Source organism: Triticum urartu, chromosome 3A (assembly GCF_056163025.1).
Source record: "Triticum urartu cultivar PI428250 chromosome 3A, HENAU_Tu73, whole genome shotgun sequence".
In the NCBI taxonomy this organism is placed as follows: Eukaryota; Viridiplantae; Streptophyta; class Magnoliopsida; order Poales; family Poaceae; genus Triticum; species Triticum urartu.
In genome coordinates, this window is record NC_141875.1 from 737,312,906 (window position 1) to 737,340,612 (window position 27,707).

Here is a 27,707-nt window from a genome sequence, read left to right on the forward strand (position 1 = left end):
GAGACGGGAAAGGGAAAGCGAGTGCAAAGTATCGCTGAAAAATCCACCACAGGAGCTCGCCCACGAGACAACTGCTTTGGGGCGATTGGGCGAAAATCCGACGACACCTAGCGAGCCAACGTCTCAGAAAACAGTACCATAAGAGAACAGGTTCACAAGGAGAATTAGTTTCTACGGGGACGCTCATGCAGGTGCAAAACATAGGCAGCAAAAGGAGTTTAAAAGGCCTCTAAGGCTCCAGCACATGTACAAGAAGCAGCAGCAGGAGCAGCATATCACCAAACACACGACTAAGAAAATCAATGGCCATCTCACCCAGCTCGGAGCTCCTCTCCCAGCCCCAACAATGGCAGCTCCTCCTCCTTCTGGCACTCGTCTCCCTCGTGCTCTTAACGAGGAGACTGAGCAACAAAGGGCTCAAGCTACCGCCAGGCCCAGCCCGGGCTCCAATCCTGGGGAACCTGCACCAGCTAGGCGTGCTGCCGCACCGGAGCTTACGGGATCTTGCGCGGAAGCACGGGCCGGTGATGCAGCTGCAGCTCGGCACCGTGCGGACGGTGGTGGTGTCGTCGGCTGAGGCGGCGCGCGAGGTGATGAAGACGCACGACGAGGACTGCTGCACCCGACCCGTGTCCCCCGGGATGAAGCGGTTGTCCTACGGCCTCAAGAACGTCGGGTTCGCGCCATACGGCGCCTACTGGCACGCCATGCGCAAGTTCTTCGTGGTCGAGCTCTTCGGCGTGCGCCATGTCGAGGCAGCATGGCATGCCCGCCAGCATCAGGTACGGACAAGGATACATGCTATTCAGTACATATTTCAGTGGATTAATGTGGCACGCGTCCTCATAAAATAAGAGATGGTGGATACAAACTGTGCATAGTATAAAACCTCATGTACTCTATTGAACCCATGGTCGATTAGGTGGACAAACTAATGAACACCTTGAGCGGCTTGGCCGGAGAGCCGGTAGCGCTCAAGGAGCACATCTTAAGCCTGGCCGATGGCATCATCGGCATGCTTGGATTTGGCGACATGTACAACAGCGACAAGTTCCCACACCACAAGAACTTGGAGCACGTGCTTGAGGAGGCCATACACGTGCAGTCCAGCTTTTCCGCGGAGGACTATTTCCCCAACATCGTCGGCCGCCTAGTCGACCAAATCACTGGCCTCGCATCTCGTCGTGAGCGGGTCTTCAAGCTGCTTGATACATTCTTCGAGGTCATCATTGAGCAGCATCTTGACCCTCAACGTGCCAAGCCACACAACGGTGACCTCGTTGACCGTCTCATCGATCTATGGAAGGACACCAGTGGCAACCTCAACATCACAAGAGACCATGTCAAGGGCAACATATTTGTAAGTCATATTAGTTTTTTTTACTATATGTAAGTCATATTAGTTACCTCTATACATCATGTCATGTCTCGATTGAGGGAAAAAAGATCAACTAACTGACATCACTCGCTCACCACCATGCATGCATGCAGGGCACGTTCATTGGTGGCTCGGACACGACCACGGCGACGATTCTATGGGCGATGGCAGAGCTGACCCGGAATCCACGACTACTGGAGAGGGTGCAAGACGAGATCAGGGCCGTGGTGGGAGGCAATGACAGGGTGCGACCAGACGATCTATCCAAGCTGGTCTTCCTCAAGATGGTGGTGAAGGAGACCCTACGGCTGCACCCACCAGCGACGATGCTACTGCCGAGGGAGGCCATGCGGGACATCCGAATTGGGGGCTATGACGTATTGGCCAAGACGCGAATCTATGTGAACGTGTGGGCCATTTGTAGGGACCCGGCAAGCTGGCCAGACGACCCGGAGGATTTCAAACCGGAGAGGTTTGAGACGAGCGAGATAGACTTCAAGGGAGGGCATTTTGAGCTAACTCCATTCGGCGCAGGGCGGCGGATATGCCCTGCACTGTCTATGAGCACGGCCACCGTGGAGTTCACGCTGGCCAACCTGCTATACCACTTCGATTGGGCGCTCCCCGAGGGGATCGTGATTAGCATGCAGGAGGAAGGCAAGCTTATCCCCCTCCTGCAGACACCGCTCTTGCTGGTGCCCACCCCATATACCAGCACATCTGAGCACAACGAGGCATGGCATGACACACCCGAGACAGATCCGGTCAAAATTAATTTGTTCCCATGTATGGAGTAAACTTGCATGTAATCTTGTCACTCTTATCCACTTCGTATGTACTACCAGTCTATTACCTTGAAAGACATTATATCTAAATAATAAACTCGGCACCTTCATGTTGATGTAAAACGAGATGAATATACAAAAAGCATTGTTTTAATTATTAAGCCTCAAGGGCAAGTACATATAGAGGTACAAACTTGGTGGATAAGTAGCCTAGAGACTAGGTGTGTTTTGATGTTTATTTCTATACTTCATAATTTCTATTGTTTAAAATCAAACATATATTTTGTATTCGAACATTCCCCTTGTGTCATAGTGGTGGCAACACACACCATTAAGACTTAGAAAAGATGAATAAGATGCCTTTCATACGGCTTTTGGCATCATAGACGTGCACTCCACTATGTGTGTATGCCTCGGCCACCTGTCCATTGCTGGTTCATGAGCTGTCTTGATGACCGCATGTGTGTTCGAAGTCTTAGGAGCATCATGAATAGTAGTGGCAACACGGACACTTTTGGCCAGAGTAGAAGCCGTCGGAACTGCTCAAGCGAGGTGATAACCATTGTTGCTTACATCATTGTGGTTGAGAGTATGGGCGTGGTAGCCGTGGTCGGTTAAGCCATAGGTGATGACACCGAGGGAGGAGCAACACAGAATGTAGGAGTGGCATTAGACATGCAAATATGTTGAGCGTAATCGGTCACTGAGGGAGGAATTGATGTTATGTGGACTATCCTAGCATTGAGAGAACCATAATCTATTGTAGGCTTGTAGCAAAGATGAACCAAGGGTAAGCACTCTGGTGCGGGTGTTGCTTCCGATTTTCAGCATCAAAGGTTACTATAGTGTAGGGGTTTGAGTTTATGGACAATATTTTGGTAGTGGTCTAATGTGTTTGTATGTCAAATAAGTGTGTTAGGATGCATATTTTGTTAGTGCTATCGATGGAACATTATGTCAAGAACTATTTTTTTATTGACCTTTACGGGTTTGAAATCATGGACAGTACTTGACCCCCTTCTGTAGTAGAAACGAAATTTTAAGATGCTACCACTTACCCCCTAAGAGGTAAGAGGAAATTTTGATCTAGCCATCAGCTTACCAAGCGTAAATTTGGCTATCTATACATGGCAAGTATAACTAGATAGGAAAAAAAATATTTTGACAAGTTAAATGTCAATACCTTTCAAATTTATGATTTGTTATACATGTATTCTAGCAAAAGAAACATTTTTATATAGAATTTGAAAGTAATTAATAATTAATAATTAGCATTTGTCAAGTGTCGCCAAACCAAATAACTCAATGTATGTCACACTTGTAACGGATGGCTTGTCTCGAGCCTCAAATTTAAGTTGTGTAATATGTTCAACTCCAATCTCCTTAACTCTACCAGTGTGGTATAGTTCTTATTTTTTAAATATTTGTTACTTATATGTAATCAACATATTGTTTGGCTACTCAAATTTGGATTGGTGTACTGCTTTTTTTATTCCTTCACACTTGGGACAAGACATTGGACTGGAATCCTTGTATTCTACTCAAATTTGATGCAATACCTACACTCTCACGATGGTGCATGATGTAGGCCGATATGCACCGGCATGGAGTGGCGGCGGGACCCACGTCCACCCCCTTGCTAGTCGCGGGGGGGGGGGGGGGGGGGGGGTATGGTGCGAAGATGTCCTACCCTTACGCGAACGCCACTCCAGCTTGGTGTGGAGTACAACCATGAGTTAACTAAATTGTACATCGTTTTTTAATCTGAATTCATGCAGAAGGGAGTACATGTCCTTATGCTGGCAATGCAAAGCTCTGAATCAAGGAGGTAGAGGACCAAGTTACTAACTAAAACAAGTAAACCTACACGCGCGGGGTCTTTTAGGGGGTTTTATGGGGTTGATCCACTTGGCACTTTGTGGTTTGCAATTTGGAAAAATTGGCCAACACCTGTCTGAAAATTAGGGAGATGGGGCTGGTTTAATTAGTTGGAAGAAGCCCGTAATACCCCCGTAAAGACCCCTGAGCCTACAATTTTTGCTAAAACAATACACAAAGCAGACATCATTATGGCAGTGCTCCTTGTGACAATTATCTTCACCATTGCTTTCACTCTACCCAGATGATGTAGTAGTGATACTTGAAGCGTGGGATTTCCCATCATGTCTGGAAAGATCGCATTTTGAGCATTCTTGGTCTCTGACACCTTAGCAGTGTGCTCTTCATTTATTTTGGCCTCCATATGCCTCATGGAAAGGGAGGAGGATGGTAAATTCATGACTTATCATATCTTCATCACTAAAACCTTACATGGTTTGCATACATGGCAACAACTACCCTTATTCAACTAGTTTGTATATGGTGCTGGCCCGTGTCGACTAGAGTCCATTTGGATTTGCCCTCTCATATCTTTATTGTCCACTCTTAATTACTAGTAGATGACTTGTTGCACCCATGGCGAACATGCCAAATGAAATCGAGAAGTTAGACAAACTATATGAAAAATATGAATTGTTCTTAAAGTATGATCTTAATTTATGATATAGCAACCTGCAATATGAACTTATAATATCAACTGCTAAGGCAATACATATGATACAGTTCATGTTAAAATAACTTGTGCTTGAGGTGTTTGAAACCAAATTTTTAAAGTGCTCAAACAACCCACGAAAGTGTCACCGAATATTCCTAAAAGTGCTTAGAATAGTTTTGAATTTTTTCATCGCTTATTTTGAGAGTGACTAATCTACTATCAATAGCGGTTTTGAATAATTGTGAAAGCACTCGAATTATTTCCAAAAGCGTTGATAAATTATGTCGTCCCAACCTTTCACATATGTTTTACGTAAACCACACATATTTTTACATAAAAATCACACATCCCCCCTTACCGCGTGGTTCTCTGCAGTTCAAAAATACTATACGAACAACATGTCGACCAATTAAGAATATTGGAGGAAAATTAACTCCTGAAATAAGACAACATTCCAATTCAACATAGACATCTAAGAAGAAGCAACCTACCACATGTAGTTTCCCTTCCGACGTTTGTAACCGCTTGATGGTCCTTCGTTTGCCTTGTTTCGGGGGAGCCTTTCATTCAAGGATGGGTAGACGAATGCTCCGTTGTTCAGTCCTGGTGACGCAACCCATCCTTTATGGTCAAAATTGTTTGATAAATCTCATAACTCACGTAGGCATCCTTCCCTGCATAGGTTATGGGCACCGGAGTAGTAAACGGATTCCACTCCTAGTAGTCATGGTATGGTTTTGCGAATGTCGTTTTCAAGTCCTTGTATGAGAGGTCTATGATGCCCACTATGAGTTGCCCCATGGAGTACCCTTCGCCGCCACCTTTGACCTGGATTGTGGATGTAGATGTGGTACTCATCTGGAATGACGATACACTCCTAGAAAAGAGCTTTCTTCCCTCTCTGATGTCAACGCTAGCGAAAGTTATCTCCCCATGTTTCAGAAAATCGTCAAGTGCATGACACCACTTCTTGGCCCTGCAGAACTAGTAGAGGAGGACGTGCTCACGTGTCGAAAGTTGCAGGACTGCGATCTCTTGTCGCCAACAAGGCACGCGAGAACGTGTGCGCCGATGCGGTGGTTAGAGGCGATCCTCCGTGGCAGTAGGCATCATAGTCATCACACACCATTTATCTTTAGTGTGTGTGATTGGAGAGCAGCGATTCCGACACTAGGCTGATCAACACCTGCCCATGAACAGTAAATTTGAAACAGTTAAAAAACTGACACTTTTAGGCATCCAACATGCTCAGTTGTGCTTGATGCATGCAAATTTTCGTGGTCAAATGACAACTGAGGAGCTCGTGAAAAAAAAGACTATCAAAGAAACTTTGAAAAACAGCATTTTATAGACCAGGTTTTTCTTCACAAGCTCCTCAGATGTCATTTGACTTTGAAATTTTGCATGATCCTAGTGCACTTGAGCATCTTGGATGCCTAAAGATTACAGATTTTTTTATAGTTTGTTTACTATTAGTTTGGAATTTACTGTTCATTGAAAGTAGAGGATTAGTGCGAGCGATTGGGGCTATACTACGTATCTGTACTAGTCCCCATTATTAAAACGGATTATAGTACGTATCTGTACATGTTGGTATGTCGTGATTTGGTTTGGTTTCGTACGTTTGTTGGTTTTCACGCTAATTATAGAGTATCATTATTGGATGGGAGGGTCACGTTAATTATAGAGAATATCATCTTTTTGGATAGGTGGATAACGTTAGTTATGGAGAGTCTCATTATTTGGACAGAAGGATCACGTTAATGCAGCAAGACAGTGAGCTATTTTGTTCTCATCCAGAATGTCTTGGCAAGGACAAATCATGATGTTCACGTCCTGAAGGCTGCACTGCAACACGGTCTACAAAGACTCATCGATGCCAGTCAATGAACGGCCCACGGAACAATGATTCAACCTGACACGGAAATGCACTTTCGGTGATGACCACGTTGACCTAGGCCTGGCGCGAGCACTTCGTACCGAAGGAGTTTGGATGGTGGATGCCCCTTGTCTAACGCGACATATGGAGAAGCAGACAGTGTGAATTTGTAGTTTTTCCCACACAGAAAAGTAAGGTGTTGCTGATGGATACCACTTTTTATTGTAGAAGTGAAGATCACGAGTCCAGCTCACCGAAGAGGCAAGAAAGTTATGCAGATCACGAGTGTTTGAGCAGAGAATTTATGTACTGTCATGTTATAAGTAAACAAGAACAAACACTTAGTGATGTCTTCTTTTGTTTGATCGAGTGTTGTGGGAGACCGATCTTAGCATTTAGGGTATGAGGATGTTTCCAGCTCCATTCATGAGTGACGAACATACTTGATGTCCAGTATCCGCCACTCCTTCGCCATCGCTTTCTATAGCTCAACCACATGAGGGCACCTACACATTGCGTGGAATGCATGTAGAATCCTTCCTCGCGTTCCCAACCATAAATGGGGCATGATTCATAAGTCAGTGATTTTCAAGCGGTGGGAGAATTTATTCACCAACGTGGCAAGGGAATTTGTCACTACCTGCAAAGAAAATACGTGTACCTGGGGGGGGGGGGGCATATGGTCTTCCGGATGGTGCAACGACCATTCGGTGCCCTGCTAGTTGCGCTAGCAAATGGAAGGTCGCGCTCGTCCATCGCGAAGTGGTATGCAGACCGAATGATGATGATATCATTCTTCTCCAAGGCCCATGCGTGGATGTCGTCTGGGAGGCGTTGGGATGTCCACATGTTTCTAATGACCTGGACATCAACTAGGTGGAAATAGTGATGGACAAGGTCAATGCACCAGGCGCCATGATCATCAAGGAGCTCGGCCATCCGTCGTAGTTGGCAGATACCCTATGTGGATATCATCTCGCCGAAGGGGGTGCAAGGTACCGACCTATCACTCTAGATATTAATGCTCCCGCCATTCCAAATGCGTGCCGGTCAATTTTCAAGTAGGGCATCGACCGCGGGAACTCTTTGTGGCTGCAGAATCTTTCAAATCAAAAATCACGCTCACCGAAGAATCATAGAGTCACATTCTCCTTTTCTCCTTTGGAGTGGGCGTGCATCTCTTTTTAACGTGCCTCATCTTCAGAATTGGACGTTCAAGTTCTCTGGTTCCTCAACCAGAGATGTTGGTTTTGCCATTTACAATGGTTGAAACATTTCCATTCCTAAGTTCGAAATGGGGTTCTGGCTTTGGGGCAATGGTGGCCCCAACATCCGATGAAGTATCAGAGTATGCTCAGTTCCTAGAAGAACAACCGGCCGGACAGACTCTGGTTTCTCGGTTCAATTCTATTGCCTCTATAGTGATGGGCCGAGCTCCTAGAATCTATGAGCAGAGTTATGATTCCACTGCTAGATCTCTCTCTCTCTCTCTCTTTTTTGAGAGAGAGAGAGAAAGACTGCTAGATGTCATCATCCTTAGAATTCTTCCTATTTCATGAGGTTTTCTTTATCATGTTTTTCTTCAAGAGTATTTTTTATCGGGTTTTCACCATTTTGCATCGGGTTTTCTTCATATTTTCTACGATTATTCACTGGTTTTCTTTGGTCTTCCCTTTTTCCGTTTTCTTATTCCTTTCTCTTCTATTTTCCTCATTTCTTTCTTCCATTTCCACCAGTTTTGTTTGGTTCTTTCTTCGTTTTCACCCTTTTTTGTTGCTTTCTTCTGTTTTTTCTTTTTTCATTTTAGTTTAATTTTTATCATTTTTAATACATTTGTAAATTTTTTCATGTAGATTCTGCATTTACCATATAAATCACAAACATTTTTTATACACAGTTAGCATTTTCTAAATACATAATTGATATATTATTTAAAATATATGTATTCATGTCTACTATTCTTCATACACATCGCACATTTTGCTTATATATCTAAAGTATTTGTGTAGACTTTTAACATTTTTTAAATATATGATTAACATTTTTTCAAAGGCATGTTTTTTTAATATGTGTTAAATGTTTTTCTTCAAACACACATTAAAACCTCTTTTGAAAAGTACAAAACATTTTAGTTAAACTTGTGACTATTTTTTTACATGTATAACAATTTTTGAAAGAGCCAAAAACATATTTTCAATACATGTGAACACTTTTAAAATGTAACATACATTTGTTGAATGATCCAAATAGTTTTTTGAATTTTGTAATCACTTTTTTTCCATTTTCGAGATGTCAGATATAATTTTTGGAAATGCATTAACATTTTTTTAAGACTCACACAGAGCAAACACTTTTTACACTACAAGAACATTTGTTAAATGTGTTGAACCCACATTTCTACTGGCCCGGCTGACTACCAGCTCCCCTGTAGGCGGCCGAGCAGCTAGAGCTATGTCTTGCTTAGAGCGAGATGGTGGCATCTCTTGTGCCGAGCGTTTACAATAACGGTTCGGCCCTTTAGCGCACTTGAAAGTAATAGACTAAAGAATAGGTAGCATGCAAGGTTCGATCCCAGAACCTTCTTTCTCTGTTTTCACTGTTTTTCTATACTTTCTTTTTTTTCTTCGTTACCTTTGTTTGTTTATTTCTCGGTTTTCATTGGCCTTTTTGTTTCTTTCTTTTTTCTTCATTTTCATCGGTTTTATTTGGATCTTTCTGGTTTTTCATCATTTTTTCTTTTTCTTTTCCCTCGGGTATTCATTGCTTTTCTATTACAAGTTTTTGTTATATATCGAATACTTTTTCTAACACATGTTAAACATTTTTAAAATACAATTTTTTTAAACGTTGCCACATTTTTATACACATTTTCTAACATATTTCAAATGCTTGATTAATATTTTTCAAGTACCATATTAACATTTTTAATACATAGTCGACATTTTTTCTATGCATTCAAATAATCTATGAAATTTTGAGTAATATTTTTCAATTATAGGATTAACATTTTTTAATACATGGTCACTATTTTAATACAAATTTGAGATTTTTCAAAAGCTGGATTAACATTTTTCAAATACTTGTTCAAATTTTTTTCAAATACTTGATTAACTTTTTTTAAATACATTATCCAAACTTTCATAAGTATCGTATTTTTATATACATTTTTTCTATACATGATAAACATGTTCCCTATACACATTTAACCTTTTTTAATTATCTGTAATTTTTTTTAAAGTTTTATGTAGAGTGTCTTTTGTCATATATATAAGTAGAATATTTACAGTACAAACAAAATTTAAAAAATAAAGCAAAATGGGAAACATAAAAGTTGAAAAGGAAAATGAAGCCATGGCCTCACGTTCGCCCGGGCTAGTCCATCTGGGGCTCCCCTTCACTCAAAGGTTTCCCAGGTCTCACTATAAGCGAGAAAGGGTCGCGCAATTCGAGCTATCATATCGCATAAAAGCGAGAAATAGCCGCGTCCGACAATTCTTCTGCTTAACGACGATGTCACCTATCTCCTTGTTTGGAAAGGAGAGCTAACTTTCATCTTTAATCATTTTATCATTTCACAATAAGAAGAATTCCATCATTGATTGCGTTTTATGGTTTTTGTATTGTTTTGTTTCGAATTCGGTTTTTTCTTCTAATGTCTAATTTTCTATTTTCAATATTTTTCCTCTTTATCCATATTTTTTCAATGTGTTTGTTCTCTATTTTTAGTTTAATTTCTCAATTTTTTTCCTTTTGTTTTCTTGTCCCACTACTTGAAATTTTTTATTCCTTTTTTTGCATTTTTATTCCATTTTTTTATTTTGTAAGGTTTTTCACCTTTTGCATTTTTTTATTTATTAACTTCTATGTTATCCTTTTATTCTTTGAACATTTTTCACATAGTATTTGAACATAAATTCACATTTGCAGGAAGAAATTTTGATTTATTAGTTTATATAAAAATGCACAAACTTTTTAATTGCATGAATATAAATGTATATAAAATATATTTTTGAAAATAATTGAAATGTATGGGACTTAATGGTCAAAAAATGATTGGGATTTTTTTCATTACACGTTGAACATTTGTTAATATGCGATAAGATTATTCAAATAGTGATGAGCATTTCAAATAAACGTTGAGCATTATTTTGAGATATACAATTTCAAATAGACGTTGAGAATTTCAAATGCAATGAATTTTTTGTTTAAATATGTGATAATTCTTTTTCAAAGGTGTATTGATTTTTAAATACATGGTGGACATTTTACAAAAAACATGATGAACATTTTATATCAACAAAGGTACGAGTTATTGCCGTTGCATGCAGTATAAGTTTATTTTTTGAAACCCACTAATAATGTTTTCTAAAATCCAATAAATATTCTTTTCCTGAAAGAGATTTGCTTTGGAACACCCCCCTAGAAAAGTTACATATTTTGATGCGGATTAAGTATGAAGATTAGAAAGTTAGATTGTTATGAACTCTTATTTGTTGAATTGGGAGAATAGGAATTACAATTAGTTGATCGTTATGTGGGGAATACTCTTTTTAAGTAACTTTAATATTTCGGTAAATTCCTCCTGAAAATGAAAATAAACAGGCTCAAAAACCTGACAGCCCAGCGCATCCCTTGCTAAGTAGCTTCACCATTTTCGAAGGAAACCAACAGTAAACCACTAAACAACTGGCCCATTGCACGGTGGGTGTGCACAACACTAGTAGAAAAAGGGTCATTTGTCCCGGTTCATAAGGGCCTTTAGTTCCGGTTCTGGAACCGGGACTAAAGGGTCGTTACTAAAACTCCTCCCCCCCCCCCCTTAGAACCGGGACTAAATGGTCATTACTAAAGGTCCTCCACGTGTCCGCTGCGTGGAGGTCCACCTTTAGTCCCGGTTGGTAACACCAACCAGTACTAAAGGAAATTTTATGATTTTTTTTAATTTTTTTCCCTGAATTTTCAAATTTCTGAATTATTTTAACCTCTAATCTCTAATCACTCCTCATCACTGCTCAATTTAACCTCTAATCTCTAATCACCCCTCATCATTCCAAATCATTTAACTTTCCGGACGGTCACCCATCCTCTCACTACCCCAGCCTGAGCACGCTTAACTTCCGGGTTCTATTCTCCCTCGTTTCCAAGTCTGCACTTGTTGTTTTCCTGACAATAGTAAGATGTCAATTCTATTAACTCTCAGGAGTTTAGCTTGAGCATCAAGTCACACATTTCACTGTTTGAGTTTGAAACTATCGTTCTAAAAAACAATAATTATTTAGTAACACTAATATTTCTTAAATAAGTAGTTTGACCAATGCTTGACCACAGTTTGACCAGATTTGACCAAAATTCAAAAAAACTGAAATAATTATTTAGTAACACTAATATTCTTGAATAATTATTTAGTAACAGTAATACTTCTTGAATAAGTAGTTTGACCATAGTTTGACCAGATTTAACGAAAATTCAAAAAAAAACTGAAATTTAAGCGTAACTTTTTTCCTTTTAGAATTTGAGGATTCTAAAAATTTGCAAACAGGCCGTAGACGGTCAAAATCGGATGCGGATTTTCGTGCTGAACATTTTGATATATTATACGTTTTTTTCTGACATCGTATGCAAAAGTTATAGTCGTTTTACATTTTCCCTACACTTTTTGCAAAACATGTCCAAATTTAAGTTTTTAAATTTTCCTAACTAATAGATGTAGTAACATAACTACATCTCGAAGGATTTTAACTTTTGAAGTTTCTATCATTTTCTTTTGCTTTTTACAAAACTGAAAAGGCGATACACAGGGGTGGAGGGGTAGAATTTGAAAATTGCACCATTAGTACCGGTTGATGCCACGAACCGGTACTAACGGGCATCGCACCCTTTAGTCCGGTTCGTGGCACCTACCGAGACTAAAGGTCCCATTTGAACCGGGACTAATGCCTGTAGGATGCCCTAGCCGCTCGAACCGGGACTAATGCTCACATTAGTCCCAGTTCGTAATGCAACCGGGATTGATGCTTTTTTCTGGCCGAACCAAAGCCCTGTTTTCTACTAGTGCAAGCTATTCAATCCGTTGAGCGTGGAATAGATGGAGGTGGGATCAGACACCATTTGGTCAAGCGTGACCATGTGGCGGATGCACAAGCTCCTCAGTCGCACGACGTGCTTCTTTTGTGTCGCATGTACTAAATCTTATCCTCTCGAGAACTAAGCAAGCTCACTGATTCGTCGTTATCACCTATCCTTTCTTCTCTCTGTCGACTCAGTTCTCTCTCATGGTGATGCCGCACCACCCACCGCAACCGAGGAGGCCATGATTCAACACGCCTCATCGATGTCATTGTTGCAACCGATGTTGTAGGCAATCACCCGTTGTTGCAAGCATGACACCACCGTTATGCCTTGCCTCTACAAGCAAGCCATGGGTTGCAGTAGACAACAGGGGAAGGCATCGATGTGTGTTGCAGGCCACGGCGCCGGGCCACGTGTTAAACGCGCTGTGACTGGAGCAGTGTGGTGGCTTTTCCCATGAGTGATGTTGCAAGGTTATTGGCATCCACTCTAAGTGGTGCTACGATGGTCGTCGGCGTATGTTACGAGGTCGCACCGTCCCCTCTGATTGAGCAATGTTGCTAGCAGCACCCCGATAGAAAGGACTTCTGGTGCTAATACGAGTAGCACCACCCGCTACGTCGAAATTTCTTCGAAGCCATGCCGCGACAGTGGCTCGAGACGCTGTGATGGGCGGAAACGCAGTCACGTGAGGCAAACATGTGCTTACAATAGTGTTGCGACATGGACGATGATTCTGTCAGGGTTGGCGGGTTTTGTGAAACTGTTGTCGCCGCTCTCGAGGGCAGTGATTGAAGGAAATATGCCCTAGAGGCAATAATAAAGTTATTATTTATTTCCTTATAATCATGATAAATGTTTATTATTCATGCTAGAATTGTATTAACCGGAAACATAATACATGTGTGAATACATAGACAAACAAAGTGTCACTAGTATGCCTCTACTTGACTAGCTCGTTAATCAAAGATGGTTATGTTTCCTAACCATGAACAATGAGTTGTTATTTGATTAACGGGATCACATCATTAAGAGAATGATATGATTGACATGACCCATTCCATTAGCTTAGCACCCGATCGTTTAGTATGTTGCTATTGCTTTCTTCATGACTTATACATGTTCCTATAACTATGAGATTATGCAACTCCCGTTTACCAGAGGAACACTTTGGGTACTACCAAACGTCACAACGTAACTGGGTGATTATAAAGGAGTACTACAGGTGTCTCCAAAGGTACATGTTGGGTTGGCGTATTTCGAGATTAGGTTTTGTCACTCCGATTGTCGGAGAGGTATCTCTGGGCCCTCTCGGTAATGCACATCACTTAAGCCTTGCAAGCATTGCAACTAAATGAGTTAGTTGCGGGATGATGTATTACAGAACGAGTAAAGAGACTTGCCAGCAACGAGATTGAACTAGGTATTGGAATACCGACGATCGAATCTCGGGCAAGTAACATACCAATGACAAAGGGAACGACGTATGTTGTTATGCGGTCTGACCGATAAAGATCTTCGTAGAATATGTAGGAGCCAATATGGGCATCCAGGTCCCGCTATTGGTTATTGATCGGAGACATGTCTCGGTCATGTCTGCATTGTTCTCGAACCCGTAGGGTCCGCACGCTTAAGGTTACGATGACAGTTATATTATGAGTTTATGCATTTTGATGTACCGAAGGTTGTTCGGAGTCCCAGATGTGATCACAGACATGACGAGGAGTCTCGAAATGGTCGAGACATAAAGATTGATATATTGGAAGCCTATGTTTGGATACCGAAAGTGTTCCGGGTGAAATCGGGATTTTACCGGAGTACCGGGAGGTTACCGGAACCCCCCGGGAGCTAAATGGGCCATGATGGGCCTTAGTGGAAAAGAGAAGAGGCAGCCCTACATGGGCCGCGCGCCCCTCCCCTCCCTTGGTCCGAATTGGACAAAGAGAGGGGGCCGGCCCCTCTCTCTCTTTTCCCCCCTCCACAAGTCCTATTGCAACTAGGATTGGGGGGAATCCTACTCCCAGAGGGAGTAGGACTCTCCTGGCGCGCCCTATGTGGCCGGCCAGCCTCCCCCCTTTGGTCCTTTATATACTGAGGCAGAGGCACCCTAGAACACACAAGTTGATCCACGTGATCTATTCCTTAGCCGTGTGCGGCACCCCCAGCCACCATAGTCCTCGATAATACTGTAGCGGAGTTTAGGCGAAGCCCTGCTGCTGTAGTGCATCAAGATCGTCACCACGCCGTCGTGCTGACGGAACTCTTCCCCGACACTTTGCTGGATCGGAGTCCGGGGATCGTCATCGAGCTGAAATTGTGCTAGAACTCGAAGGTGCCGTAGTTTCGGTGCTTGATCGGTCGGATCGTGAAGACGTACGACTACATCAACCTAACGCTTCCGTTGTCGATCTACTACGTATCTAGATTAGACTCCCCCCCCCCCTCATTGCTATGCATCACATGATCTTGCGTGTGCGTAGGAATTTTTTTGAAATTACTACGTTCCCCAACAGTGATGGTGCAAGCTATGCTCCCACCATCCTGTGATGCGCCCACGATGTTGCTATGGATGTCGCCCATGCTATGAGTCAATGTTACTTAGGGATGCCCCCATGCTGCATACCATGTTGCAACGCTCCAGTAGTGTTGTAAACGATACTGCTAAGATGCTGCCATGTTGTGTGGGAGGTGTTGTCACGGCCAATGATGTTGTGACGACTGAGGGAACAAATGAGTGGTGTCCACCGGGAGGTGTTCGTTGTGGGTGTACGAGTAGAGACATTTTTTAGATAATGGGAGTACGAGCAGATGGTTCGAATTAAGCGCATCCAAGGGACGAACCAACCTGTGGTTGAATGGTTAGAGCATCTCCAGCCGCGCCCCTAGAATGGCCTCCCCAGGCGTTTTTTTCGCGTCGGCGCTGAAAAATCGGCCCAGTCGCGCCCCCAAGAGCCCGATTTTCGCCAGCCTGGGCTGAATTTAGCGCCGGCGGACCCAGGCCGAACCCGGTGCGCTGGGGGCGCTCGGGGGCGCCGGGGCGAGCGGTTTTGGCGCGAAAGAGCCGCGGGCCCGCCGCGTCAGCAACACCGCACGTCATCTTCCCCGAACGCATCGGTTTCCCGCGGGGAATCAATGGCAAGGCTGCCGCCAGTCAGCCTTACCAGTGATTTCTCACGGGCGGTGCGCCGACGCCTCCCCTCCCTCGCACGCGTACACACGGGGCGGCGCCGCTATATAAGCCGGTGGCCTCCCTCGCCTCTGGCTACACCAGCCACACCAGCCCTAGCCTGCCCTCTACCTCTCCCGAGCTCTACCTCTCCCGAGCGCCGCCGAGCAACCTTGCCTTTCCCGAGCGCCACCGCCGAGCCCTCCCTCTCCCTCCCTCCCTCTCCCGATGGCCGGGCGATTCCCCGGCGATGAGGCCGCGGCCAACGGCTTCGGCCGCCGATCGCTCCGCGAACAGGAGTCTTGGCTCCTGTTCCAGGTGAACATCCTGGCGCCGCCGGACATGCGCGCCGGGCCAACAGGGTGGAGACTCAGCAACGGGGGAGTGCCCATTCCTCCGTTGCCCGACGCCGTGGCGAAACCGGGCTACTTCACCGACGAGGTCGACGTCGTGCGCGCCTCCCTCACCGACGCCCAGCTCGCCCTCCCCGAGTACGCCGCCGACAACATAGCGGCATGGACGGCGTACTTCCAGCGCCGGCAGTAGCAGAGGCTGGCGTCCACCAACGGCACGCCGGTGGTAGCCGGACCGAAGAATAGCGACGGACACCGCCTGTGGTGGGGTGTCCTCGGCCGGACCCTCGAGGGCGTTCTGACGTACCTTGAGGGCGGCAACGACCCGCCGTTGGCATACCCCCCGGCGAGGGCGGCTGCCATGGCCACGGCTCACCGCCGACGCGATGGTCAATGGTTGCCCATGAGGTTCGGCGCCTCCTCTTCTTCCTCCTCCTCCCACTCTTCCTCACACTCGTCCGGCGCTCCGGCGCTGCTCGACGTCAAGGCCGAGCCCGCGGCGGAGACGCCGCTCGGCCGGCGCACTCGCAGCGCCGGCATCGTCATCAATGAGGGCGGCGCGCCCCCTCGTCGGCTCCTCCGCGCTTCGTCAAGCCCAAGACGGAGCCGGGCCTCCCCACGGTGAAGACAGAGCACGGCGCCGACGTCGAGCTCGACGACGACGCGGCCCTAGAATGGGCGTGCGCGGACTCCCTGAAGATGGCGAGGGAGCGCCAGTGTGCCGCCCTGCGGCGATTCGCGCAGTGCCGCCGGGGCCGCGATGAGGGAGGAATCGTCGTCATCGAGGACAGCGACGACGACGCCGCGCCGCCGCCACCAGCCCGCATAGGCGACGCCGGTCAGGGGTCCACCAAGGACGGCCACGTCAAGGAGGAGAAGCCGGACGACGACGACGACGGCGGCGGCGACTACTCCGCTTTTAGCTAGTTCTTTCTTTAGTTATATATTTAATAAAAACCCGCTTTTTAAATGTAATATATGCCGAACTTCGCCGAACTTTGAACTTTGCTATATATTTAAATTTTTTTGAACGCGCCTGGGGACGGCCCTGGGACCGGCGGCTGGGGACCAACTCGGCCCCAGGCCGAGTTTTTGCGCCGGCTCACCCCCAGGGGGCGATTTTAGGCGCCCCCTGGGGGGCCAACGGCTGGAGATGCTCTTAGGTGGACGGTGGTATCCTCAGCCCACGAGGGTTCATGTCCTGGTGCTCGCATTTATGCTGAATTTATTTCAGAATTTCTGGCGATGCGTGTTTAGTGGGAAGAGACGTTCCCATCAGGGTGCTTATAGAGGTAGGGTGACAAATGTAATCTCTCGGAAGAGTAGTTAAATTGTGCAAGTACGGGGACAACATAATAGATAGTCTCTAATATGAACTCGATAAGTATTGACTTCTGGTGCCAAATATACAGACCAGAATTTCATACTTCCGCTTGCTTTGGATACTACGCAGAAATTCGATGCTGTAGATTAGTAGATACGCAGTAAGTATGTGCCATAGTAAGCGAATTTGAAAATGCTTCAATGGATACACTCGACTAAAATGAATTGCGATGGCCATCAGACAGCAGGACATCATTTGGAATCAGCCGGTATGTCTTCACTGGGAGTTATATTGTAGTAATAGGTAGAGATTTCTGTATGGTATTACCACTAATTCTACAATTTGAGTGATCCCAGCACATTTAGTTGCTTTCTATTTAAAGCAGATCAGTGCTCACCCTGTTCATAGTTGGGTAGTCTTAATTAATGATTTTCCATGTTCAAGGAGTGAAACTATTAGTAACTATTGTCGAGTATATTTCAACAATTACGGTAAATTAGTCCCAATTTCATTTTTAGGACAAGTGATGCCACTTTTTCTGAGGTCATTCCGTTTGTTTTTACGGTTCACTGCTTGACGACTAAAAAAAGGACGCTGATAAGTGCCACACATGTGGGTGTTAGGAAGTCCGCCCACACATTTTGTGTGGTGTACAAAAGGAACAGCCCACACATCTACGTGTGGGCAAAACAATTAGCGCCCACACGCCTCTTTTTTTCCCTCCCGATCCCTCTCACACGCGTGCGTGTGGGCGAAGTTGATAACGCCCCAGACCCTCGTCCATGTTCGTTTAATTGCAGTTGGCATGTCGCTGAACTACGGTTGCCATGTCGGACAACTGCAGTTGCCATGGTTGCTCAACTGCAGTTGTCATATATGGTCTGATCTAATGTAGTTGCCATGATTTCATAACTTTAGGAGTTGCCACATATTAACACTAGGCAGTTGAGAGAGTTGCCATGTGCTCACAAGCATGCTAGGGCAGTTGCCATGTAAAAAGGAAGAGTTGCCATTTGCTTACGTGCACGTTAGGGCAGTTGCCATGTACATGCACGTTAGGGCAGTTGCCATGTACCATGCAAAAACATATGGCAACTCGGTAAAAGAGAGTTGCCATCTGCTTACGTGCACACTAGACAGTTGCCGTGTACCCTGCAAAACACATGGCAAACTCGGGTAAAAAAAGAGAGTTGCCACCTGCTTATAAAAGCACATTAGGGGCAGTTGCCATGTGCAGTGCAAAAACACATGACAACTAGCAGCTTGGGTGTGGGAGAGGAGAAGGACGTGTGGGCAAGATGTCAAATGCCCACACACTAGCCCTTGTGTGTGCGTGCAAAGTGGCGTGTGGGCGAACTGCTGAACGCCCAAACACCAGCCCCTCCTGTGTGGTGAAACGGCCGTGTGGGCGACCGGCTGAACGCCCACACACCAGGCCAGTCCTACGTGACACTAGAAACATGCCAAGATTCGTGCGCTCACGAACGGACGCGGATCCACGCGTGTGGGCGAGATGCAAACGCCCACACGTGTGGGCGTTAACATTTCTGAAAAATAATAATCTGTTGTCCGAATGAAAGTCCTCTCCTTTTAACACCGGAGTAGAGCACCTCCATAATAAAGGCCGGACGGTTCGTCGCCCGTCCGGTGCGCTACTCGCTCCGGCTGAAGATAGACAAAGACGTTCGTTGAGCACTAGCCAATAAGCGCTCCTTACCGAGAGGACACCACTCTTCTCCAGTTGCCATGCAATCACATCCTCACATAGGCGGGAAAAAACTTGAATTTTCACTATGTGCTCAACATCAGCATGGAGGAAATGTTATTGAAGAAGATCCATGCACCATGCTCCATGCTCGTCTAGTAGCTCCAACACTCTTTGGAGACTACATTTGGGTTCACCTATAAACCCTTTTCTAATAGTGGTTGGCTGAACTTCCACACTCGTGGGCCCGCTCCCCCGCTCCCTAGGGTTCCCCACCCCCACCCCCTCCCCCTCCCCCCCCTCGTCGCCGCCGGCTCCCCCACGCAGAGCCGCCAGCCCCCTCCTCCCGCTGTTCCCCTTCTCCTCCTCCCGCCCCTCCTCCATGTCCCCGTACCCCCGCGCCGCCTCCTCGAGCAAGGCGGCCGGGGGCCCTTCCTCCGCGCGCCTACAGCCCCTCCCCGCGCCCATCCCTCCTCCCGCCGCCATCAGCCTGCGCCGCCGGCCCTCGGCCGCGTGATGCTGGCGGCGGTGGGCTTGCCCTTCCCCGCGCGCGGTCCTCTCCTGCTAGGGCGGTAATGGCGGGCGGCGGTGTGCCTCGGCCGGTGGCGGTCTGGCGTCCCGGTGTGGAGGCCGGCGGTGCTCGCCGTGGATGGTGCCGCCTCTTGGCAGCGGGGTGGTCTGGTGGTGCTAGCCGGCCGGGGGCGCGTCCCCGGCCCAGATCTGGGCCCGTAGGGTCCCTTCTGGGTCCTTGCGGGTCGGCTCCGGCGCGACCGCGACGCTCTATGTATGGGGAGGCAGGGGAGCGGCTTGGACTGGGACAGCGATGCCGACGGCGTACCAGCTGCTGCGTGGAGGCGGGAGCTATCCAGGCCTTTGAGGGCCCGACCGGGCCTGTGGGGCCACGGGCCCGGTAGGCTCCTGCCATGGCGTCCGGTCAGCTACCGTCGTGGACGGTGGAGGTGGGGCCCTCCCGTATGCCGACGGTGTTGTTGCCCTAGTCCCGGCTCCTCTTCTCCGTTGTGCAGACCATCTTCGCGATGCCGTGGTGAGACAGCGTGGGAAGCTTCATGTCCGTGTTGGTGCAGGGTGGTGGTCGGTCTGGTGGCGAGCTCCGAAGTGCCTGAGGTAGAGGCTGGGATCGGGAGAAATCTCTGTTGGCTTGGCCGACACCGACGCGGTGGCGCCTGAGGGTGCCGCCGGACCTTCCTGGAGGGCGTCGGGGCTACCCTTCCTCTCTCCTCGCCGTGTACCGGGGGAAACCCTTGGTAGCAGCGTCGTCATTGTCGCGTCCTTTCTTGGAGGTGTTGTTAGGTACTGGCATTTCGGAGTTTCGGAGCTTGGTGGGCGATCTCCGGTGGACGCAGCGGTCACGAGGCTTCGTCATTTTTGTCGATCGGCCGTTATCGGCATTTGTTTATTTTCTTTTTTCTCTTTTCTTTCTTTTGGGCGTGTTTGTACTGTTTCCGCCTCAGCCCCTATCGTCGGTTGTATCGGTTGGTTGCTTTGTAATACAAAGCGGGGGAAACCCTTTTTCTTAATAGTGGTTGGCTTTTCAGTGGTCACTCGCGAGGGAGTGTGGTGGGAGCTTAAGCCCCACCACATGTCTGTCTGTGTGTTGGGTCGTCCGAGCAGGAAGCGAGAGATTCATTGAACAGAAGGAACCATGGGTGGCCTTTTCGGTTTTCCTATCTTCCATTGTTTTTAGCTTTTCTTTGCCTTTTAGTCTTTTGGGATTTTTTCTCTGTGTACTGTATATAGGATGTACAAAGTGTGCTCCCGTGCAAGGCACAGATGTGCTCCTTCACAAAATACTTGTGCTCCCACTAGCAGCACAATAGCAGCACAGGTGTCCTCCCCCTTGATGGAGCACATCCAACTCAGAAAAGAAAAAAAGGGGGAGTTTGCGCGGTTGCCTCTCCTTCCCCTGCGTGTCAAACATGAAGCGCACTTAGACCTTGTCATGCGATATTGCTCTACTTGTAGCGCTGGGAAAGGATGCACGATTTCAAAGATTTTTTTTGGAACCAATAGCAAAACATAAAGGTTTTTTGCATTACGAGGCCGACACAGCCCAGCCTAGAAAGAGTTCTGCAGCTGCTGCTGGCGCCGGAGTTCATGGAGTGGATGGTAACTCAATCTGCTCCACTTTACCTCTGCCAGCTTGACAACGCACCGCACCAATATCAATGAATCAATGACGCCGAGGTCGACACAGCCACCATGAAACTAGCCATCTCTCCTGCATTAGTCAAGAAATGACGACAACAGCAGCCGGCGGCAGCTACATTTTGCGGTTTTGCCTACTTAATTGAGAAACAGGAAGCCGCCGGCCGGCTGACCGGCGAGCTGATATTATTATGGGATATAGGAGGCTGCTTCGTTCATCCGCTGTTTGTTTAATTCCCCAGCGCAGCCTAATTAACTACTCTCCTATGAATTGTCCTTCTATAAGATGCATGCAGGCGAATATCCATTTGGTGCTTCTTCTTGTTGAAGCAACCAACTCGATCTGCATGTGTATTGTTAGAGCATCTTCAATCCAGATGCGCATTGTGAGAGCATCTCCCTATAATTTAACTTTAAACTCCAACTCCTTAACCTAAATTTAACTCTCCAAACGGCCCTTCTTCACAACCATTGCAATTGAAGAATATCTGAAGCACAATTTCTACTTAATTACCATATCTAAAAACCACATAAACTCTACCTTCATGAACATACTACTTATACATCGCATAGTACATAATTAAACTCAACATGGTGCTTAATTAACCTAAATAAAACTACCCATCCTCGGCGCACAAGGAATTGACGACGACATCCTTATGCTTGCCGTAACTCGTTAGCCCGTCGCGCACTATGAAATAGATGGACCACGGCCGGCGGCTTGGACCGTGGCACGCACCTCTCGAACGGCGGTAGGTGGCGGTTTGTCTGTGTGGTCAAGTAACACGCATAGGTTAGTGGGTCAGCCATATTATTTTGGAGATTTGTGGACTAAGCTCAACCCGTAGGACATGTTGATGGACCCTAATACAATTGACTCATTGTTTCTATGAATAGTGTTTTCCCATATTTTTTTGAAAGAATTCTTTTTAAATAATAGTGCTAACTAGTCCATGTATAATCTCCGTAGTCTAGGGAGGACCAAGTTGGCAATAACTTATAGCATCTATAGATGGAGTAGGCAAATGCGGGCCCTCAAAAGCCCACGGACGCGCCCGGGCGCGTCTGCGGGTGCTGACCGTTCAAGTCTCAAATTTGCTCATCTGCATCCGGATATCTCATATTAGAAATCTTAAATCCATACAAAAGCATGCACAGAAAAAAAATACGTAGTACGTAGATCAACTAGCCTAGTCCTTGCCGGAGATGCCCACTATCTCCGTGCCCGACACCGGGTACATGGGTGGCAGCCGCAGCTCCGGCTGCTGCGGCTCCTCCAGCTCCTCCGCAGCGGCCTCTGCATCCATCTCCGCTTCGACCTCGTCGAAGAGGGCGTCGTACCCCGCCCGCTCTTGCCGGATGAACCGCCAGTTGTCCTCCACATGGGTCTCATCTTGGATGGACTCTAGGATGGCATGTTGCTCCGCCATCTTGTCCGCTTGGTCGACGCGAACTCCGCCTCCGCCTGCTCCATGTTGAAGACCGGAGCCGGCGCCAGCTCCTACTCCGCCTCCTCATCGTCCTCCGGATCCGCCACCTCCATCAGAGCTGGCTGCTACTCCTCTCCCTCCTTCTCCTCCGCCTGCTCCTCCTCCTCCTCCTCTGGCTCCGGCGAGTGCGGAGGCAGCCCGGCAGCGATGCGGGCGGTGCACATGGCGCGCCTCACCCGGTTCTCTTGCTCGATCTCTTGCAAGCGGTCCGGTGTGAGCATAGCATAGGTGGTTATCTTATTTCGGACCATGGCGATGCCAGAGAGCGTGGGATGAGCGCCGGAGCGGGAGAGAGGAGGTGGAAGGGCTCGGGCTGGCGGCATGGATAGGGAAAAGGTGGATGGGCTAGGTTTGGGGGACGCCGGCCGGCTTAAATAGCTGGATTTGGCCTCGGGTGGTGAGCCGGACCGACGCCACGCGGCGTTCAACCCCCCCCCCCCCCCCACCGGAGGAGATGTCCGTCGACCGCCGGGTTTCGGGGCGATTCTGCGTGGGACCCCGATGCCAGTCCTATGTGGCGGATCAAGGTGCCCAAGTGCCCCCATATCCGCTCCATATTTCGGTTGGATATGAAGGGTGTCGGTCAGCCCAGGCGTTTGAGGCCCGTTTGAGGATCCCGTCTGGGTCGAATTTTCGTGACCGGTCAATGACCGGGCCGTCCGCCCGGGCATTGGACGCGAGTTTGGGACGTGCGGCTGTAGATGCTCTTAGACCTTCAGTTTCGGTTTAACGTGGTCAAAAGACTTTTTTTAAGAAACATGGTTCAAAATGTAGACGCGTACAAAACATGCAGTTACACTCACCCTTATGAACGTCTACACGCACGCTCTACCCCTATGAGTACATCCGAAAGGCTCGGTGTCTCATAGTCAACAGGAACATTATCTCTCATTGAATGAACATCTTAAGAAGGACTAAAATAAATATAGAAAAATACAAGGACACATGCCGAATGTAAGACTTAAACCCGGATGAACAGGTTCCATTCCACCACAAGGAATCTTGGCACCTAAACTACACTCGGTGCATGTGATTAATTAAGAGAAATTGTAACATAGCAGCCTAGCTATGAGTTTGCTGTAGGAGCTCGTGTGCTAGGTTTATTCGGTGTTCGATCCAGGTTACAACTGATTATACTTTTGTAATAAACGTGTGTCAATCAATGAAATATCCAATGCTGTAAAAAATTGTACCATCCTCATCCAGAGTCGAGTGCCACCCGGCCTGATCGCAGTATAAAAGGCCTCTAACACAGGAACAAGCAGCATGAGCACATCACCAAACACACAACTAGGAATAGCAATGGCCATCTCACTCAGCTCGGAGCTCCTCTCCCTGTCCCAACAATGGCAGCTCCTCCTCCTTGTGGCACTCGCCTCCCTCGTGCTCTTCACGAGAAGACTGAGCAACAAAGGGCTCAGACTACCGCCCGGCCCAGCCCAGGCTCCAATCCTGGGGAACCTACACCAGCTAGGCTTGCTACCACACCAGAGCCTACGGGATCTGGCAAGGCAGCATGGGCCGGTGATGCAGCTGCAGCTTGGCACCGTGCCAACGGTGGTGGTGTCGTCAGCTGAGGCGGCGCGGGAGGTGATGAAAACGCACGATGAGGACTGCTGCACCCGGCCTGTGTCCCCAGGGATGAAGCGGCTGTCCTACGGCCTCAACAATGTCGGGTTCGCCCCGTACGGTCCCTACTGGAGCATGATGCGCAAGTTCCTTCTGGTCGAACTCTTCGGCGTGCGCCATGTCAAGGCCGCATGGCACGCACGCCAGTATCAGGTATGGATCGTCCCATTGCGTCGGTGATTTGGGCCTTCCTTATCTCCACTCCAATGTATTCTCTTGCATTTTTTGGCAATTAATGTGTTCTCTTGTATTTGCATTGCTTATTCTTTAAGCATAAAACACAATATTACATTGTGGTGCACATCAGAACAGGGGCAAAATAATGCAACATGCAAAGACAAAATAAAACATCATAGTGCGCTCCAAAACACGATGAAAACCAACAAAACTTGTTTGAAGCACACAGAAGCAAAACAAATTGTTGTGATACCACTAGCTATCATACAGACACAAAATAAGAGATGATATATATGGTATTTACATATTCTAGTGCACTATTGCGGCACGCGTCATGATAAAATCAGAGATGGTTGATATATATTGTGCATGATAGAAATCTCATGGGTTTTATCGTAATAAGGTGGACAAACTAACGAGCACCTTGAGCGGCTTGGCCGGAGAGCCGGTAGCACTGAAGGAGCACATCTTCAGGCTGGCCGACGGCCTCATCGGTATGCTGGGCTTTGGCGATATGTACAACAGCGACAAGTTCCCACACCACAAGAACTTGGAGCACGTGCTCGAGGAGGCCACACACGCGCAGGCCAGCTTTTCCGCCGAGGACTACTTTCCCAACATCATCGGCCGCCTAGTCGACCAAATCACTGGCCTCGCCGCTCGCCGCGAGCGGATCTTCAAGAAGCTTGATACCTTCTTCGAGATCATCATTGAGCAACATCTTGACCCTCAGCGTGTCAAGCCTCAGAATGGTGACCTCGTCGACCGCCTCATCAGTCTCTGGAAGGACAATAGTGGCACCCTCAGCATCACGAGAGACCACGTCAAGGGCATCATCTTTGTACGTTATGTTAGTTGCATCTACATCATGTCCTCTCCCGATTTAGAAAAAATATGAACTAACTCACATCACTCACCACCCTGCAGGGCACGTTCATTGGTGGCTCGGACACGGCCTCGGTGACAATCCTATGGGCGATGGCGGAGCTAATGCGGAAGCCGCGGCTGCTGAAGAAGGCGCAAGATGAGATCAGGTCCGTGGTGGGCGGCAACGAGAGGGTGCAACCGGATGACCTAGTAAAGCTAGGCTACCTCAAGATGGTGGTGAAGGAGACCCTACGGCTGCATCCGCCAGCGACCATGCTGCTGCCGAGGGAGGCCATGCGGGATATCCAGATTGGTGGCTATGACGTGCCCACCAAGACGCGAATCTATGTGAATGCGTGGGCCATTGGCAGAGACCCAACAAGCTGGCCTGATGACCCGGAGGAGTTCAAGCCAGAGAGGTTTGAGATGAGCGAGATAGACTTCAAAGGCGCGCATTTCGAGCTAACTCCATTTGGTGCAGGGCGGCGGATATGCCCTGCGCTGTCTATGAGCACGGCTACCGTGGAGTTCACACTGGCCAACCTGCTGTACTGTTTTGACTGGGCGCTCCCCAAGGGGGGCGTAGTGAGCATGGAGGAGGAAGGCAAGCTTATCCCCCTCCTCAAGACCCCGCTCGTGCTGGTGCCCACCCCATACCGGAACATGTAGGCACAGTGAGGGCGTGACATGTCATGTCACACTCGAGAGAGATCGACTCCAAATTAATTTCCCCCCATGTATGGAGTAAACATGGATGTAATCTTGTGACTATTAGTATTACCACTTTGTATGTACTACAGTTTGTTTACCACACCTTGGAAGACAGTATATCACAATAATAAGATTGGCACATGTATGTTGTTGTAAAATGAAATAAATATACAAAATTCGTTGTTTTGATTATTAAGTCTCGAGGGCAAGTATATATAAAGGTATGCAATTGGTGGACAAGTAGGATAGAGACGTGGAGTGCTTCTAAGACGTTTATCTCTACTTCATGATCTGTACTGTGTAATATTTTGTATTTTAACGTTGATGTCTCTTGGAATTTGAGGGCCGGTGGTAAATGCAGTATATATAGAGAGAAAAAACTGGTTTGATTGTATTACGACTCGGCCAAGAAGATAATAAGTCGACGAGAAATTGATGAGAAAAAAAAACTGGAAAATGAAGATATGTTGTATCACGGGATGCATCCATGTCGGCAGGGCCAGGACGAACAATTAAACGGTAGGCGCACAGGTGGATGGAACTACATAACGAACAGCGATGGTGACTGAATCAATTCATTAATCAGTATCGAAACTCAATTTTAGTCCTTTTGAGGGGGCAATAAGACAAATGTGCATTAAAAAATGGGACAATTCCATTTCTCCCCCTAACTTGAACCCACACCTGGCATTTACCCCTATTTTTCGAGTATGCTCAAAAATACCCCCCCTTCCATCTGGTACCGTTATAGGAATGCCCTTCCATGCCATTTCCGTCAAATCAAAGGGCTTTGACCGTCTCCAAGGCGTTTCTTGGACAATTATACCCCTCCTTACAAGTGGGGCCAATCAAGAAAAAAAATAAAGACCTGTCAATAGGGACTAATCAAATTGGAGTTGGGGGCCCACATGTCATTGTCTCTTTAAGATATTTATTACCTGTTTTGGTTACTAGAGTGTCCATGGGTTAATGTAATAATTAACAGAGAAGGTTAGGCTAATTAAACAAGTTTTTAACGATAGTGGTTAAACACCGGCGCGTGCACGAAGGCACGGCGGCGACATACACGAGGATGCTGGCAGTCTAGGTGCTGCAGAGTGGTCCTGCGAGGCTGCTGGCGCGAATCCAGAGTGAACCTAGGTGGACGGAGAGCGTGGGGTGGCCGGGGGGGGCGGGCATCAGTGAGCTCGAGCAGCGGCGACGAGGGCAGCGGGCAACAGAGCTTGGAGCTCGTAGGAAGATGCGCTCGGGGTCGTGCGGCTCCAAAGAAACGACAAAAATGACTTCAGGAAACCCCAAGGAACACGAGAAATATGGCGTAGAGACCGAGGCTCACCATGGCCGGAGATCGGCCGCCGCAGCGGTGGACCGGAGCCGAGGAAGAAGGAAAGGGGCGCCAGCGATTAGGGCTATCCCGGGCACCCTTCGGCGAGAAAACAAATTAAACTGTGGCGAAGATCATGGACGCAATTTTT

At 47.3% G+C, this 27,707-nt stretch overlaps 2 protein-coding genes across 2 annotated transcripts; both read left to right on the forward strand.

The window, feature by feature from the left end:
* The first annotated feature begins 227 nt into the window (after window positions 1-227).
* LOC125546342 (4-hydroxyphenylacetaldehyde oxime monooxygenase-like) lies at window positions 228-2,289 on the forward strand. Its single transcript, XM_048710586.2, has 3 exons — window positions 228-782; window positions 923-1,360; window positions 1,492-2,289. Exons 1-3 carry the CDS (start codon window positions 303-305, stop codon window positions 2,173-2,175), a joined length of 1,602 nt encoding a protein of 533 aa, XP_048566543.2. The 5' UTR covers window positions 228-302; the 3' UTR covers window positions 2,176-2,289.
* A 21,861-nt stretch (window positions 2,290-24,150) lies between these two features.
* Window positions 24,151-26,190, forward strand: LOC125546339 (4-hydroxyphenylacetaldehyde oxime monooxygenase-like). The gene is made up of 3 exons (XM_048710585.2): window positions 24,151-24,630; window positions 25,058-25,495; window positions 25,582-26,190. The coding sequence occupies exons 1-3, from the start codon at window positions 24,151-24,153 to the stop codon at window positions 26,188-26,190; spliced, it is 1,527 nt and encodes a 508-aa protein (XP_048566542.1).
* Window positions 26,191-27,707: the final 1,517 nt, after the last annotated feature.

Coding starts and splice junctions, on each gene's coding strand:
- LOC125546342 (XM_048710586.2), top strand. CDS start 303: ATGGCCATCTCACCCAGCTCGGAGCTCCTCTCCCAGCCCCAACAATGG. Junction 783..922: donor GGCATGCCCGCCAGCATCAG/GTACGGACAAGG, acceptor ATGGTCGATTAG/GTGGACAAACTAATGAACAC. Junction 1,361..1,491: donor ATGTCAAGGGCAACATATTT/GTAAGTCATATT, acceptor GCATGCATGCAG/GGCACGTTCATTGGTGGCTC.
- LOC125546339 (XM_048710585.2), top strand. CDS start 24,151: ATGGCCATCTCACTCAGCTCGGAGCTCCTCTCCCTGTCCCAACAATGG. Junction 24,631..25,057: donor GGCACGCACGCCAGTATCAG/GTATGGATCGTC, acceptor TATCGTAATAAG/GTGGACAAACTAACGAGCAC. Junction 25,496..25,581: donor ACGTCAAGGGCATCATCTTT/GTACGTTATGTT, acceptor ACCACCCTGCAG/GGCACGTTCATTGGTGGCTC.